Source organism: Aethina tumida, chromosome 7 (assembly GCF_024364675.1).
Source record: "Aethina tumida isolate Nest 87 chromosome 7, icAetTumi1.1, whole genome shotgun sequence".
Taxonomy (NCBI): domain Eukaryota; kingdom Metazoa; phylum Arthropoda; class Insecta; order Coleoptera; family Nitidulidae; genus Aethina; species Aethina tumida.
The window spans coordinates 1,482,166-1,501,106 of NC_065441.1; the positions used below are offsets into that span (position 1 = coordinate 1,482,166).

Sequence of the window (18,941 nt, forward strand, 5' to 3'; positions counted from 1 at the left end):
CTCCAAGTTCCATAGATCAAACTCATTCCTACATTCGTGCCCCCTCCTAGTAAAACCACCTGCCTTGATCCTCTGTCGTTCGCTTCGCCCACAACTTTATTACGGATCTGCAACTCGGCCGAATTTCGTACATTTCGGCTTGCATTGTTTCGGTTGTTTCGGGCTGCAACTGGTAAACTATTCTTATGCTAACGGGAGACACTATTCGGATCTTGGCCTGAGGGCTTTTACTTCCCAACCACCGACACTCAACATGGGTGCTCCTCCACCTCCTTCCCATTCTCGTTCACCACCACCTCACCTCTTCATGTGAGAACTTCTTCCTCCTTTCCTCTAAACTTTATCATAGATAAATTATGCAAATTGTCCCCTTGTAATGAATTAATTCATAAAATCTTCGTGGCATCGAATTTCAGCATACATTCCGAAAATGCCCGCAGACATCGATATGGTAAACGGTCGCAATTAAAATCCAATAAATTCGCATAAGAACTTGTAAATTGGATGCAATCGTTCCGGACATCCGGTGTCCACATTTGTTGTTGTTACTTTTTTGTGTTGCGCCACACATACCGCAATTTCCAGTAATCAGATGGTTCGAAAGAAAAATTAATTATCCACCATGATTAACGTAGGATTGTTTGCACAACGTGCCTCCGACCGCAGTTATTAAACCCAACTATTATTTACCATGCTTATTTACATGCGAAAACGCTTCTTTATCCCATTTTTTGCAAAACACCATAACGGATACGCATATTACACATTATCTAAGCAAGGAATGTTTCCTGATTTAATTGCATGTGTAACGTGTAACATTGTATTTTATGCAAAAAGCAGCCGCACATACAGGGAGACGTCCGTCTATAATTTCGAGGTTTAACTGCTCCCAACGTGCATTAAAGTGCAGCCACCGAAAAAACGCTGTCTGGAATTGGAACAATGCAAAGATTGCGCCCCATTTGAAACGATTTAAACGTTCATTGGCATCCCCGATCATGCACAATACACTACATAATTACAACATATACACACACACAGGTATTAATTATATTCGTTATAATTTAAATTGTGAAACAAAGGAAATAAAACTGCTCGGCTTTTGAGCTCTGTAATTAATATTACAGGACTTTCTATTTGAAAACATCAACCACAATACAAACATTATAAAAGAGTAGAACTTAGACAATACACACAACAACCACTCGGTTAGTGTTTTTTCTTTCTTTCTTGTGTCCGATTTTATTCTTGTGTTATTATTATTTCGAAACAATGACGTCTGTAAAAATTAGTCGAGAATAATCGGCATCGAACAATAAGACAATATCGTCTGAGCCAAGAACAAAGCGACGTTTAACGAGTGGTTTTTTGATCAATTTAATATACACACACTATCACTTACCACGGATTTTTTGTTCTTCGACTAATTGTCTCTCGAGATTGTCCTTCTCCTCCCTTTCCCGCAGCACGTCCATTTTCAGCTCGGCTGAAACAAAACAAATCACATTTTAAACTTCTGTTTCTATGTAGATTTTTCATAATTATTTTTTTTTTTATTAATTCAATTAATTGTGTTTAATATTTAATACATTATATATTGTGCCAATTAACTTCTAAGAATATTACTTCAAATAAACGAAAATATCCATTTTAAATAAAATTACAATTATATTATGTATTTTGTCTAAATGTTTAGTTAGAATGTTAAAAAAACAATAGAAAATCTATTTAATTTAGAGAAGTTACAAAAAACTGATAATAATTAATATACTAAAAATATATTTGAATATTTTAAAAATATTATATCAATAATTTAAAATATTTTAAATGTTAAAAATTGGAAATGGTTAAAAAATTTCATATAATAAAATGAGAAATGTATTAATTAAAATGTTGAATTTACGAATAACTAAAAAATGTATACGAAATTCTCATTTACTAAATCATATTATAAGATAAAGACTATAAATGTATATTTTTAAAAATATTATATGAAAAATATTTGTATTTAATTTACTTTTTAATTAAAAAAAAATATTTTAATCAAAATTCACTGAAATATCTATTGTAAGATCATAAAATATCAAGAATTTAATTAGAAAAAGTAAATAATACTAATAAAGTAATTTAATATTTAATATATTATTTTACCAGTTATTATTTTTAATATTTAAAATGACAAAACTTAAAGACTTATAAGAATAAGAATTCTTACAATTAGATTTTATATTTATAAATTATTAAATTTTATTAAAATTATAAATTATTAATTTAATTATATTATCGAATAATGTAAGTCTAATATAAAAAATAATTGTTGATCAATTTAATTTATTTTTATATACAGTGTGATTTATTTAACTTAGTTATAAAATTATAACTTGACTTGAAGGTGTTCTAAAATAATTTAGAATTTAATTATCCTAAAATATACATGGTGTTCCATAGAAAATGATAAAGTTATTGATGTTTTAAGATGTACAAAATGTAATATATTATATTATAAAAATATTTTGTATTTAATTTACTATTTAATTAAATAAATTAATTATATTTTTTAAATTTATATTTCTTTAAACTTAAAAATTTAAATATTATTGTAAAATCATAAAATAAAATTTAGATAGAAAAAGTAAATAAAAGCAAAAAATATTTAATATTCAATATACTTTTTGATCAGTTATTATTATTTTTTTAATATTTAAAGTGGTACAACTTAAAAATTTTAAATAAAATAAGAATTCTTACAATTAGATTTTCTACTTATAAAAATACATTAAATTATCAAAAATTATAAGGCTAATGTAAAAATATGTATCAATTAATTTAATTTTTAGTCAATTTAATTATTTTTATATACAGGGTGATTCACATAACTTATGGTTAAAAATGTATAGAAAATTATAACTTGACTTGAAGGTATTTTAATATACAATTTAAGTATGCTAAAACATACATAGTGTTCCATAGCAAATAATAAAATTATTGACGTTTTAAGATGCACAAAATTAAACTGTCCGTATAAAATTTATGATTTTCTTTCTTCGTTAACTAATAACGTGTATAACAAAAATGAACGTTTCATCATCAAAATTGGTGGCTTTACATATATTTTAGTTAGACCATGTCAAAATTTTTGGTAAAAAAATAACTCAAAAACTATTTTATTTACAATTATATGTAGAATTTACAAATCCAAAAATATATAGGGGTCTCCATGGAAAATAACAAAATTCTTTCAAAATTTTATAAAACTAGAAAATATCAACAACTGGATTTTAAGTTAAGAATATACTGATTTTATTAAAAAATCAAAACATATAAATTTTTGTTAGAAAAAAAAACTAATTAATAAACATTTCTATTAATAAATTAAATTTGTAAAATATTTATAAACTCCGAAAGTTTTTAAACAAAACTAAATTTAATTACATACTTTTTACTTAAATAATATGAAGATTTTTTAATTTTACAAAGAAATTACAAAATTTAATGAGACATCAAAATTTCAAACGAAAATATATACACAAATATGTCACAAATTTCAAAGGGATAAAGTATGGTCCAAAATATGACAAAAAAGCTTATTGAACATGTGATATAGAGGATTATTTTTTATCCAATCATTTTTTATTGTCATTCATATTTTAGGCTATAATACATCCTATTAAAGTTTGTAACAAATTTTAGCACTGCATATATAATATGGAATTATAAAAAGTGAATTAACCCAGTTTTGAGAATTTCCGATTTCTTGCTAATCGAAGACTAGTTGAAGATGATGGAACGCCAGTTGTTTAATACTAAGGAGGGGGCACACGTACGCCGGGCGCTAATTGCAAAAACCATTCGGGACCATCGCATAATTGGAGATAAATAACGACATCAAATGCGCGAATCCGTAATTGATACGAAACGTTAAACCCCCGAAATGTATACGGCAATTACACGGCTACATCTGCTCACGGCGATCTGTTTTATCATCAGCTCGGCACCTGCGTAATCGTCATCGTGTACTGTAAATCAATTAAACACCGCATTATGAGAAACTCACCGTTTCGCACTAAACGGTGATATTTGTGCGACACGGTTTTCCACACACGGTGTCCGGTTAATTGGATGGATTCGAATGGTACCGACTGGATGGCACTCCGCCACTCATGGGAAACGTACGCGCCGACAAAGGCCGCAAAATATTATGCAAAAACCCGATCATTATCGCGAGATTCAGATAAAACTTTCCCATTTACAGGAATTCATTACGTTTACTTCGTTGTTTCGCTCAAACGATTGTAATTCTTTCCGCGACTTCAGTCCTGAGCCTTCCCCGCAATCTCCAATCCATTAGAGCTACTCCATTAACCTCCCTATCGAAAGTGCAACAATTTAAGATAAAACCAAACGTGAAATAGTTCGACCAGGAAGCTTTCGCGAAAAAGTGAAAAAAGGAAAAATGCGCAAACAACGCAATGGAATAAATGGAATGCCATCGGATAGGAGTGAATAATTCGGGCGATAGAAAATGAACGTTGGAACAAGCGCGAGCCGCGTATTAAATCAATGTTTCCAGTCACGGCAACATACGAACGAGATAAGAAAACAGCACTGTCAATAGTTGATATTTCACATTAAAAGCGCGTCCGACGCTAATGGAATATCGGCGCGATGTTGCCTCGCTTTATCAAATCATTTTGCACTGCGTAAATCACTGCTTTTTACGTAAATACATCTTTTCACGAAATCCTAATAATGTTAAATAATTTAAAGCAGTTTATTAAAAGCATAAAGCAAAAATATTTAGGCAGAATATAAATACAGAAAAAAAATAAAAGAAATAAACCAAATATAATTAAATTAGTTTAAAAATGTTAATACATATCCTACAAAGAAGAACACGCACTAAATAAATTAATTGTCATTTAAAAGACAACTTAAATAAAAAAACAGAAAGAAATTTAAGTAACTCAATAAGAAATAAAAGTTCATGTCGGTAAAAAAGAAATCTACAAATAATTCTTCCTTTGTTAAACATAACAATCATAGTGTTTTTAAAATGCTTATGTCAATTTCACTTTACAAAAGTAAAAAAAAATAAAAATATATATATTATCCTTTATATTATTAAAAATAAGAAATAAAGTTAAGTAAGACATTAATAAACAAATTAAATAAATAAAACAATATCACTCATGTTAATTAATGTAGTTATTTTTTTTAAGGAATATTGTTTAAATTATTATTATCACCAGCTTATTATTCATATTCTTAAATGTTTCTGTGTTAATAAACAATTTACATGATGTTATATATTGTTTTAAGTAATTCAATATCAAAATAAATGTAAAAATTTGTTCATAAGTGCTGCTTCATGTTTAATAAATTGATACACCATTATTATTTCATAAATTTAACTAAGCAAAAGTCATTTGAAACCACATATTTACGATTAAACTTGATTTAAGGTTCATGTCAATAAAAATGAAATCTATAAATAATTCTTCCTCTGTTAAACATATACAAGATAAATATAGATTATTACTGTATTTTATTATAGTATACTTGAAAAATAAACTGATTGAGATGAGATATTATTTTTTATATTATTAATTATATATTATATAAATGAATTTGACATTTTCAAATGTCTAAAATTATAACGTACATTTTCCTCCACAAAATTCCAACTTTGATTAGTATTATGCTATTTTATGTTTTATAAATTAATACATTATTATTATTTCATAAATTTATCTAAGCAAAAATCATTTGAAATCATATATTTAAGATTTAGTTTGATTTTAGTTTCATGTAGGTAAAAACGTATCTTTAAAATGTTGATGTCAGTTTCATTTTACAAAATTTGAACGTCGATTATTAGTGTCTTTTATAGACGTATACTATATACACGATTAAAATGAAATATTATCCTTTATATTATTAAAAATAAGAAAAAAAGTTAAGTAACTCAATAATGAACAAATTAAATAAAAAATAAATAAAAGAAAAACATAGTGGTAGAAAAATATATATTTTGTGATATTATTTAGTTATTGGCAACAATGTATGACTGTGTATTTATGTTTTTTATTGGTCGTTACCTGCTTTGAATTGATTGTACCCTTATCAGATGCAAAATGTAACACATTAAAAGCTTTTGAATTCGTAAGATAAACATTTGTCGATTTCAATCGTAATTGCTGCGATAAATCGAATATCAATCTTGTAACTCGTTTCTTTCGTTTCACTCGTGATGTTTTAGAGGTGAGGATTCCTCAGCACCAAACAATCGTAAAACAGTAACAGATAAAAATAAAAAGTGCAACGTATTCATTCACCCTCCACAAACGCACACTATTTCACAATAACGCTTGTCAGCCGAGCAAGGCCTTGCAGGGGGTTGATTTATACCGAAATAATTAAGTTCCGACATCGTTTTTCTCTTTAAACAGTACGAAATTGATTCATACGAACGAGCAAGAACCAAGATCCGAATCGGATCCATTTATCATCTGCAATCCGTTTGATAAAGATTTACTTCTCCCATTGAAAAGTTTATGGGGCCCGCTAATTCGGCGCGCGGAAGCAAAGCGAAATTTTTACATTATCATTCTTTCATTATTTCGTTACGGCCCTCCTTTTCAAGTTGTGCACCACCGGCTAATGGAAAAACCACCCGGTATCGCCAGACGGCTCAATTTCTTTAATGGCCGCACCGCGAAACATTCATCATCTTATTCAGGAGTGCGAACCAGCGATTTATGTTAATTATTTTTACTAATATGACTGAAAGATTTCAAAATTGTTGAAGGTAAAATAGAACTTGACAGTCAAAATCAAACAAGTGATTGATAACTAGATTCGTACATTACGGAAGGTGTTATTGGAATTTATCATTAGTTTGGGTAAAGAAGAAATCTACAAATAATTCTTCTTTTGTTGTCAAACATAAACCCACAAATTATGATGTTATGTTGTTACGTCATCTTATAAGTGTTCCTCCTTGCAGTATTTAAATAATAAGTGTGTTTGAGATATATATATATATATATATATATATATATATTGTTTTTCACTACTCACCATTGGAGTATTAAGTCGATCGAAAATCAAGTGTCTATGATTTGAAGTCAGGAAGGGTACAAAAATGTAATATCTGCAAACAATTGTTTTCAATGTCATATTTTTACACACTTTTCGACTCCAGTGAGGAGTAGGGAAAAGGAAAAAAATATCAAAATATGGATTTTTCGAAAAAAAAAAATGTGTTTAAGAAAGTTATTGCTTTTAACGAATTTCTGTAACACCCTGTATATTGTTTTATTAAAATTATATTAGAAATAAAAAATCATACTTTCATGGAATTAATATATATAGTTATTTTTTATCTTCGTCTTTTTATATTTTATTATTTGAATAAAAATTCAGATTATTAAAAAATTACATGTCATTATCATTAATTTAACATTACCCTTTTACACCATATTATAATCGATAACAAGAAATCTAGGAACCACACTATTAACTAATGTTTGAAGTATACTTGAAAGAGAGTAAGCTGAAAATTGTAATCTTATTTTTCTTCTGTTTAAACAAAAGTGATTTTTTATCATTTTAATGCATTTTTTTTAAGGAATATTGTTTAATATATTATTAAAATCACTAGCTTACTATTTTTATTCTTCAATGTTTTCTATGTTAATGAACAATTTATATGATGTTTTTTTAAGTAATCAGTATCAAAATAAATGTAAAAATTTGTCCATATATGTTGTTTTATGTTTTATAAATTAATACACCATTATTATTTTATAAATTTCACTAAGTCAAAGTCATTTGACATCACATATTTAAGATTTAACTTGATTTCAGGTTCATGTCGGTAAAAAGAAATCTGTAAATAATTCTTCCTTTGTGAAATATATATAAAATTATAGTGTTTTTAAAGTACTGATGTCAATTTCACTTTACAAAATCAAAAAAAAAAAAAAAAATAAATATAAAAAATATTCAAAATATTGATTTTTCGAAAAAAATGTATTTGAGAAAGTTATTGCTTTCAACGAATGATTAAATTTTCGGTACTCATTTTTATAACACCCTGTACATTATTTTGCTAAAATTATATTAGAAATAAAAAAAATAATTTCATGAAATTATTATATATACTTATTTCTTATCTTCTTATATATACCTATTTCTTATCTTCTTTTTGTATATTATTATTTGAATAAAAATTCAGATTATTAAAAAAATATGACATTATCATTAGTTTAACATTACCCGATACACCATACCACCATGGTCGGTAACAAGAAGTATACTTGAAAGAGAGTGGCTGAAATTTATAAACTTATTTTTCTTCTGTTTAAACCAATGCGATTTTTTATCATTCATGTTAATATAGTTATTTTTTTTAAGGAATATTGTTTGAAATATTATTAGAATCACTAGCTTAATATTCCTATTCTTCAATGGTTTCTATGTTAATGAACAATTTACATGATGTTTTTTTAAGTAATCAGTATCAAAATAAATGTAAAAATTTGTATATATATGCTGCTTCATGTTTCATAAATTATTACACCATTATTATTTGATAAATTAAACTAAGCAAAAATAATTTGAAATCACATATTTAAGATTTAACTTGATATCGGTAAAAAAGAAATCTATAAATATTTCTTCCTTTGTTAAACATATACAAATATATTTTAAAAATAAAATATAGTGATTGAGATGAAATATTATCTTTTAAAATGATGACTCCACAAAATTTCAACAAAATTTAAACATAGATTATTACAGTATTTTATTGTAGTATACTTAAAAAATAAACTGATTGAAATGAAATATGATCCTTTATATTATTAATTATATATTATATAATTGAATTTGACATTCGTGTCGGTAAAGAAGAAATATACAAATAATAATAATCTTCAAATGTATAATGTTTTATGTTAAAATGATGACTTACATTTCCCTCCTCAAAATTCCAACTTGCTTTATTGCTGTACTCAATTCTGTGTACTCAAAAATGAGATTTAATAATATGAAAAAATAAATAGATGAGTAAATGAAAAATGCAACTATTTTTTACTTCAAATACATAATTTTATCGCTTCAACTCTGATACTGAAACTGAAGGATACATAATTGTATTTTAATGTATTAATTAGCCTCTGAAACATTTTTATATAATAAACCAATATCTTTGTGAATGTCAATATACAGCATGTTTTCTACGTTAATTAACAATTTACATGATGTTTTTTAAAATAATCCAATATCAAAATAAATGTAAAAATTTGTTCATATATCCTGCTTTTTAACTAAGCAAAAATCATTTAAAATCACATACACAGGATTTAACTTGATTTAAGGTTCATGTCGATAAAAAAGGAATCTATAAATATTTCTTCCTTTGTTATACATATAAAAAATCATAGTATTTTTAAAATGCTGATGTTGGTTTCACTTCTTACCCAGTTTCCGTAATATTTATTTTTCGATGAAAAGTGAAACTTATTTCGATATCTCTATATTGATATTTGGAAATTCTGAATAAACGTTAATGTTTTATAAGATATCTTTGCTTATAAAATTTAAATAATATTTAAAATTATAAAAATATACCAATAAATGATTGTTAAATATAATTTAGTGGAAAATAACGTTTTTTTAATATTTTTTATTTATTTACTTATTTATTTTTTCTATAAAACGTTTCTATGGAATAAAACAACATCTTTATATATGTTGGTGCTTTTTGAAAAGTGAATAAATACATGGACTTTTTTAAGTCTTAATCTTAAAATTCATACTTACTTTTTTGTTTATATGTTTCTTATTAAATAATTATTAATATTTTACTATAATTTTTTTATACTTTATTTTTTTAGTAAAAAACACTTAATAATTTGATGGCGTTATTAATAAAATTTGATACTAGAGTTAATAAATTAATAATTTACAAAAATAATTGTTCTTTTGACAAACGAAACTAAATAATAGCATCCAGTTCATGAAAAAGCACCGATTGCGGACGTTCGACAAAAGAACCAGCGTTTAAACGGCCATTTAAAATTCATAATAAAAGCACGGAGAGAAAAATTGGGGCGGCAGCGACGAAAAGAAAAGTCAGAAATTGAAAAAGTTATTTTTCTCTGTGTTACAATGTTTAGTGGATTTGAATACGGGACGGGTCGACCGTTCTCTTTTTTCGGGTCCTCCCCGTCTAATCCAATTGTGCAGTGAATATTTAAGTGGGGGACGGCGGCGTTATTTTTAAAGAACTCCGCGCTCATCGATCACGCGTCTCGCGCTCGCACGTTTTTTCCCGGAGCCGCCGCCGCCGACGCCGCCGACGCCGCCGGTGTTTCATAATTTTTTGATTAAATTTCCATGAATGCTGTGTACACAGCCGTCCGGGGGAAATAAGAAATGAGCTTTGCATTTCAATATCAAAAAACATTCAAATATTTGCACAAATGATTATTCCATTAAAATGAAATTTGCTCAGGTATACACTTGCTCTGTTTATTATTCAAATTGGCGGGCTGGGCGCGCAATAGCAATACGCAGTTCTTAAAGTCGATTAAAGAAAAATATTGTAGCGACTGAGTCGGGATAAATCTTTTCCTCTAGTTATGTTCTGAGATATTACGCATAAAAGCCGACAGAGGGAAATTGCGTTTTAAAAAAGGCACAGTCCAATAATAATAAACCTTTATTTGATCCGCACATCCACACACACACACACACACACACATATAAAATAAGTGTGTAAAGCTGGCGCGAGGGTGGGACTATCGAAGATGTGTATCTTTTTGTCAGGGGGTGAAAGGCAGAGAGAGCAAAAAAAAAAAAGTAATAATGAGTAAGTAGATTGGGTTTGTGTTGGAGCATCGCATGATATAAAACGGGGTGAGGAGATGGCGGAGGAGAGAAGTGGAGGCTTTGCAACGAACGTAACGTTACGTATCTTTATGAGATGTGTACAATAAGTTAGAAGGGATCCAATTTGCATATGTAACTATGTACGTTTCATATTGCCCCAACAAACTACTTTATAACGTAAATTTTATGCCTTCGTGTGACTTAGTTATTATGGGGAAATTTGTTTTATATGAGTTGGGAATAAAAATACGAACAAAGAAAACAATTTAAATACATATTTTATACTTTGTAAAAGTTTTATATTCCGTACATCCGCATATTTTTCTTTATTTTTATCATTCACAAAGGAGTTAAACAACGACGTGCCGTACGGAAAAACCGCTGGATTTTCATCCGCACATCCACACATCCACACATTCGCATATAATCATATTTTTACATGCATAATGAGCCTCGTTCTTCCTCTCAGCACATTGTTTCAGCCATCAAACACAACGTAATCTTCTGAGTTTAATTGCCACATTCAAATGCGCTCTTCCTAATCGCACACCGAGACGCTGCTATTGTAAAAAAACCAACTGATTCAATTTCTCCGTGCCGTGATGGCTTAATGACGCGCACAATGAAAGGGCACGATAAAAATTAATAACTGATGAAAAATTCCCGAAATTGGCAAACTTTTTATTCGAACGGGGAGGGCCGGTGGCTTAATTTCCGAAATTACAAAACGGTTACCGACCAATTAGCAATAAAATAAAAAATAATATCGCCGTAGACAGTAAAAATCCGCACGGCGTACGCAATTTACTATAATTGCGGCTCGCGATATTAGTAACGGGCTTATTTTTTATTCACCCTGTCTCTTATCACCCTCGCCGGAACACGATAATCTCCGGGCCTTTTTCTTTTACACCTCGCCATCCAGATACGCACTCGAATGTTTTTTTCCATTCCATCTTTTGCTACTTACAGCTACCAGCGCAGAAGCAATAACAATAAATAAATATGAAAGGGGTTTTTTTCCTGCCATATAAACCACAATTACACTGCATAATGCGTAATTATAACTACGAGTCCGAGATTATCATAATATTCCCATATCTAGAACATTATTAAATTATACGATTTTTTTTAATGATATGAATTACGGCTTCCTTAACTACTTAAACTTGCGAAGGGTCAGACGGAAAACAGATGCACGATGCTACTTTTATAAACATTCATTACTCATTTACTCTTGTGTCGATTTTTTCAATTAAACTAAAGGAAATACGCATGAGGAGCAAGTGGATAGGACCAAATGTAAACAGTCGAATGTTCCCGTTGCACTCGTTTTCTAAAATTGACATATTGTTTATAATGTTGGTATGACACTTGGTAATGGTTATTTAACTAAATGGTTTGAATTTTTAGTTTTAGGTAAGTTATTTCTTATAATCTAAATAAAATGGTAAATGTATTTTATGTTTTATAATTTAATAATTCAGTTCATATATGTATATTTTAAATTACAACCATATTAGAAATAAAATAACCTAAAATTTGAATAAGATTGTTTATATATTAATATTCTTTATCTTAACTGTAAATTAAAGTTATTTTGTAGATTATAATGTACAATAAATAATTTATAATAAAAATGTTTCAATTTCATAGTTTTTTTTATTTCTGGTATTACTCAGAACACTTAGTAATTATATACAAATTAATTTGAATTTGAAATTATTCCCGGCATTTTTGATAAATGTTAAATACAGAAAACTGTAAAACTGACATCTATTGAATAAATTAAACACTACAAATCAATTTTTCATCCAGTATTGTTTCCCATTTTTAGTAAGAGGTTGGTACTTCTTGAGTGTTATCTGATTCACATCCAGTGTTATTATGTAAACACGGTGTTGCCTAACTCTTGTCATAGCTAAGTGCTGCCATCTATTATCCAATAGACTAAGTATAGATAATAAACTGCTTTAATAAATATATAATTTTGTTCTTTTTAGATATAGACAAAATAGACATGTTAGATTCCAACTAATTACAAAGTAAGGTAGTTTTATTAGAATAGACAATTTTTTTCTGTAATATTTATAATTTTTCTGTGATTTAATTTTATAATTTTATAAAATTCAACCAAAATTTATCAGGTTATTTTATCAAAATTTATAGCTAGCACAATCGTAATTTTAAAAATAATTTTTTAAGCCTGCTTCCAAATTAAATTTAGTATGGTATGGTATATTATAAAAAGAAAATTTCACAATATTAAACCAAAACAGTTCCATTATAATACTTCTTCTAATAATTCCACTGTTGAAAATTATGTTAATAGGTTAAATTTTGTAGTCTTTCCCCTATCTCTAAATCGAGTGCTTCTATTTGTAATCAGAATATTATAATTCACTCAAATATTTTGTTGAAAAGTTTGAATTTCCTTCTACTAAGTAATCACTCTCACAATTCCAATAGTGCAGTTAATCAGTTAGTTTAAATTATGATCTTCCTTTCTCAAGTAGTTTAAGTTCTTCTAATAATAACAATGGGTTAAATTTTGTTATGTTGTATTTGTATTTATTTTTGCTGTATATAGTTCTTAAGAAAACTGATGTAGTTTGTTATAATGTACATAATAAAAATCAATTTCATATTTTTTTTATTTCTGGAAATACTCAGAACACCTAATAATTATATACAAATTAATTTGAATTATTCCCACCATTTTTATCATATGTCAAATACAGGAAACTGTAAAGCTGACATCTATTGAATAAATTAAACACTACAAATCAATTTTTCATCAATTTTTAGTTGGAGTTTATACTCCTTGGTATTGCTTCTATGGAAATACCCATAATCAAATTGGCATCCTTGTAAAGTACGATTTGTGCTTTTATATTGCTGTTTAAATTATTATATTGCTATTAAATTATTTATTTTAATTGACAAGCGTACAAAAAATATGTAAAAAAAAATTAAGTTGGTCTCTGATCAAAAATTTTATAACATATTGTATTTTATGGTATACATTTAAGAACAAAGGACCAAGTTAAAGTTCCCACAGGAAATAAATATTTGTCAAGTGATTTAGGAAACGGAAAGCCGGCTATTAGTGTGAAAGAACAGAAAAGTGAAGGCGTACGGCCCTGCAACTCGACATCATCATCCCCCCGCGGAAAGTTTTGGGGCCCGGAATATTGGATAGGCCGTCCCTCTAAGGTTAAGAAAGCTACAATATGGTCGCATAACACTAAAAAGAAATGAGGGCCTCTCGCCCGCCAAGAGATTCCTGAATATTTTATAATTTGTAACAGAAGTCGCCAACTCCGGCAACTTTTTGATGAGTAGAGCCAATTAAATGTGAATAATTTAGTTAATGGCGACATTACATGTAATTGATATCCCGCACTCGAATCATAATTAGATTTTTCCGCTGCCGACGCCACCGACGAAATTAATTTCTGAAACTAAAGTTTTAATATTTAAATTGAATTTTCGTATTAAATAACTGCCGTCAACGCGACTTTTTCCGTTTAATATGAAAATGTTCCGCACCGGAATGTTGTTATATTTTATAATTATAATGGTTTTAAATTTTATTACCGAGCATAATCCGGACTTGGTCTGATGTATTAAATTTGGAAACTTTTCTCTCTCCTGCGGATTCTCCACCGCCACCAACTAGACTCCAAATTGTCTTCTTATTGACACCATTTGGATACTAAAACAACATGTTTAAGTGCAAATCAGCAATACAAATATATTGTTACATATTGAGCGTATTGATGGTTCTGGAAATGGACTGAAATTGAACATATGGGACTGATATTGGGCTAAACGATTCGTTATGTGCCTCACGGTGGCTGTCAACTCGTTATTTTATCAATTGTTCCTTGTTTGTTCACATTATTAGTCGTATGTTTCATTTATTTACCAAACTCATTTTTATATTCATATTATATCTGATTGCGTGCAAATATATTAATCTTAATGACTGACATGATCCGATAACATTTGCCAAAAATAGAAACACATAAAAAATCTTTTACAGCCGATTTGATTATCACGACGAGTTATTTGGTCGACTGTTAGTGCCTCAGGTTTGTTTGCCATCCTGCGAATCTCGACTGTTGGTCTTGCTACAGCTCCGGGCCTTATTCCATCCCCCTTCCCACCAACCCAAATTCGGGACTAAGCGGTTTAGCACTTAATGTGATTCGGATCAAAATTTGCCATAACATAACAACAACAACAATAATAATAATAATAATAGTAACAAATATGACGAAGTATTTGTCAGTTGTATATCTCGATCCGGGCCAAAACGAGAAACGAAACGTTAAAAGGGAGAACGGCGGGGGCAAATGGAAACGGAAGCAACAAGTGCGGATGTGTGAGTGTGAAAAGCGATTCGCATTCAATTGGATTTCCGGTGAAATGCGAGGATTTCTGCATTGAATGTAATTGACTACCTGTTGGGGCGTGTTTTCCAACCACCGAACCAATGCGGTCTCCCGCACTCCATCCACTTCCAATACAAGTCGAACACTTTTCTTTCGTTTCATCTCCTAATTGTTTTTGTGCTCCTCGACTAATTTGCCAGTTTTCCCCTTAACATTGTTGGCTGTTGTTTCGAGATGGTTATTTAATTCGAGTTTGATTACGGGGATCACCTTTATAAAGTTCCCGAACGGTACATATTGATTGAGGGCTGAAATCCGTAATATTTAATGTGGCATCAAGTTTTGAGACAAAGGGCCTTGCCGCCTCCTCCCTCTTGGCTCGGCTTGGCCGGGCGCTAATTCCAAAACTAGTTAATGTAAGCTTTGCATTAGTTTACTTAACATAACATTGCCCGACGTAGTTCTGAATTAATTGAATTATTGGACCGAAAAGAAATTAATCTTGTAATTGCGCAGGGGATTTCGGTACGGAGCACAGTCGGTCTGCTCATTACTGCTCCTGACTTCGAGGCCTAATTGGAATTGAACTTCGGTATCTTCCAAACTGAATATTTATTAAAAGTGAACCATTATTGTTGGTGGCAAGAGAAAAAAAACTTGAGAGGAGTAGTAACGTTTTAATTAAAGAACATAAATGGTACAGATGCTGGTTTCGTCCCCCTATATAGATCCGGGGCATTATATGTAAATGCGACACCCGCTAATGAGGTCGGAGCGATACAGATCCGAATCTGCGGACCAAAAGCGAAATTCCACCACGAGAAATGTTGAGAATTTTGTGCGGAGGAAAATGTGCACTAAACAGCCGATAACAAACCTAAACTGTTCTGCTTTTTTCGACCTGAGAACTGAGGTAAAAATTAATAATTGCGTATTATTACCCATACACTGTATGATGTCGTTTGTAGATTCTTGTTTGGACGTTGTGGATAATGAAGATGGGTTTTCGGTGCGATTTAATGAAGTTGTAACGAAACCAATTCTTTAACCGATACCATGTAAAGATAGGGCAGAAGATCTTGCTACTGTTAAGCAATCTCATGTTACCGGCTTGTTGCGCTCAACTATTGACTTAACCATTTTTATTTTACTCTAGTTATCCGGCAAAGTTATCTTTTTAATTAATTTTCCTTCGGTTTGTATAATTTTTTACTTTTTTGTTCAATTAAGTGAGACATACTGTTACGGAAATTCTTGCATTATAATGTATTACTTTCGTATTCTTAAAGGTTTAATAGATACAATTTTCAAATTTCTTAGTAAATTTTTTTTAAATAACAAAATAACATTTATTTAGTATTGAATAAAATCTATAAAATTTAATAATTTTTTCTTTCTAATATACTAATTAAAGATGCATTTAGCACACTTGATTATTTCTCTTGACAGTATTTACTACTTTATTCCTTTTTGTTATACCTCTTAGCATTTATTTTATTCTATAGAAAAGTTTTATTTTGTTTTATTTTTTATATTTTATACCTTTTAATGTAAAATCTGTTTTACAAAATAAATACTGTCAATATTCGATAACTCGAATAATAATTGACAGAAAAATATTTAGACTTCTATCCTTAAATCAAGTCTTCAAGTTATCAACAGACTCCAAAATGAGTATAAACTTACAGAGTAGTTAAGTAGTGGAAGTTTTCAACAACATCTCAGAAATTACTAATGAAGTAGGTGTAGAAAAAAATAATATTAAAATAAGTGGGAAATATTTACAAGTTTTTTAAATAGCTGTTAGAAAATATTTTTTCTAATTTACCAATTAAAAGTGTATTTGGGACATTTGATTTTTCATCTTAAGGATGGTTGTCATATTTTTTATCATATTTTTCTTTTTCTATATGTTAAAACAGTTCTCTACAACCCCAATTTGTTAAAGGAATGTCGATAAATTTAACATAAAATGAAATTGAATTATCGTTTTTCTGTCTTTTATATTTTACATCATTTTTATATAAATATTTGAATATGACAAAATACTTAATAAACATATTGTATAAAATCTATAACTCAAATCATAATATAATAGAAAAAATATATAAAAATAAGTATGTAGTGGCTAAATAAAGGAGGTATTTGTTCATATCTCAGAAACTACAATAAAATAGTTAGTGTAGAAAAAAATATTAATAAAATATTATTAAAAATTATTTATAACATAATGTTTCAAAGTTTTAATGTCATATACTTATCTGAAAAATCATTTTATATTTCTAATATACCAATTAAAGGAGAATTTAGGATATTTATCTTAAGTATATTTGCCGTTTTGTTTATCATATTTTTCTTATGGATTCTCTTAAAATAAAGAGAGTTTAAACAATAATAAATGTAAAACTCTATATCATCTATTTAGTTGAAGAGAAGCTAGTAAAGTTAATATCAAAAGAAAGATTTTTTCCTTTAATCTATCTTCTATATTTCATATATATTCCATAACAGCCCTTAGAAAGAAACTTATATGACCATAGTATATCGATAAATTTAGCAATATTAATTTGTTTGTTGTCTTTCAAAATTCTCTCACAGATGTTTTGAAAAAAAAGATTAACATTTTAAATTATCACTTAAATGCAGAATATAATGTGAATCAGTAATCAAAATCCATCGAACGGACTCATTGAATTTAGCATCAAATATTTTATACAAATTATCAAGATATTAATTTAATTAATTATTAATTATGCTATTAATACTATTGTCTGACAATTTAATTCAAGTTATCAGATCTTTTAGTTATCCAAATTCGACTATAATATGCAACTTAACGTATGAGGAATATATTAATATTATTTATGAATTAATGTTTAATATTTTTGAGATAACATTTTTATTTTCCACAATTTTTATTGCTTTAAAGATTTTTATAAATTTAACGACTTTCAAAAAGTTTGAATGTTTATTCTTCCCACAGTTTTCTCTTAAGGCAATTTAATCGAGAAAATCTGTAATGCATTATATTATAGGTAAATATGTTTATATTGATACATAATAACTATAATTAGTGATTAATTAGTAGCAGCCTCAATTTAGCAAATTAGTTGTGCGCTTCCAGTAAAACACTAATAAGATTATTAACCTCTAAACCGATTGTTTAGTTGGGCCTCATTAAAAATATAACTAATATTGTTGTTAATGTTAATATAGCGGTTTGTCTTATAATAATAGCGTGTAAAACGTCGTCGCTTTGTGAGTTCTGAAAGTCCGTTGAGAGAGGAGAAGTAAAAAAAGTGTAAGAAACATTAAGTATTTGATTAAATTCCTCGGCGATTTTCTGTCTCTTTTTATCGTATGATTGAATCTCTGAAATCGTTCTGACTCTGCATTTTGAACTATCATTAAGAACGATAATATAATTACAATATCCAGCGCCGGAATACAATAATAACATATTACGTGATTAAAAACATCTTAAAACAACTTAAAAGTAATTAACAACAAAACATATTTTTTTAATTCGAACATCATTTCATTAAAGCATTGTATTAAATATTCCGTACAGCGTATAATTTACAATCTCATTGTTAAAATTAATTCACTGTCCCAGACCGGGTCGTTTTTTTTCGGGTTACG

General features: G+C 28.6%; 1 protein-coding gene across 3 annotated transcripts in view; it reads right to left on the reverse strand.

Annotated features, from left to right (window-relative positions):
- LOC109603660 (dachshund homolog 2) overlaps window positions 1-18,941 on the reverse strand; it is a 130,068-nt gene that overhangs the window by 40,059 nt on the left and 71,068 nt on the right. For all 3 annotated transcript variants that reach the window (XM_049969970.1, XM_049969971.1, XM_049969969.1), the window contains one exon: window positions 1,403-1,486. In XM_049969970.1, coding sequence (XP_049825927.1) covers window positions 1,403-1,486 — 84 coding nt within the window. The remainder of the gene's footprint in view (window positions 1-1,402; window positions 1,487-18,941) is intronic.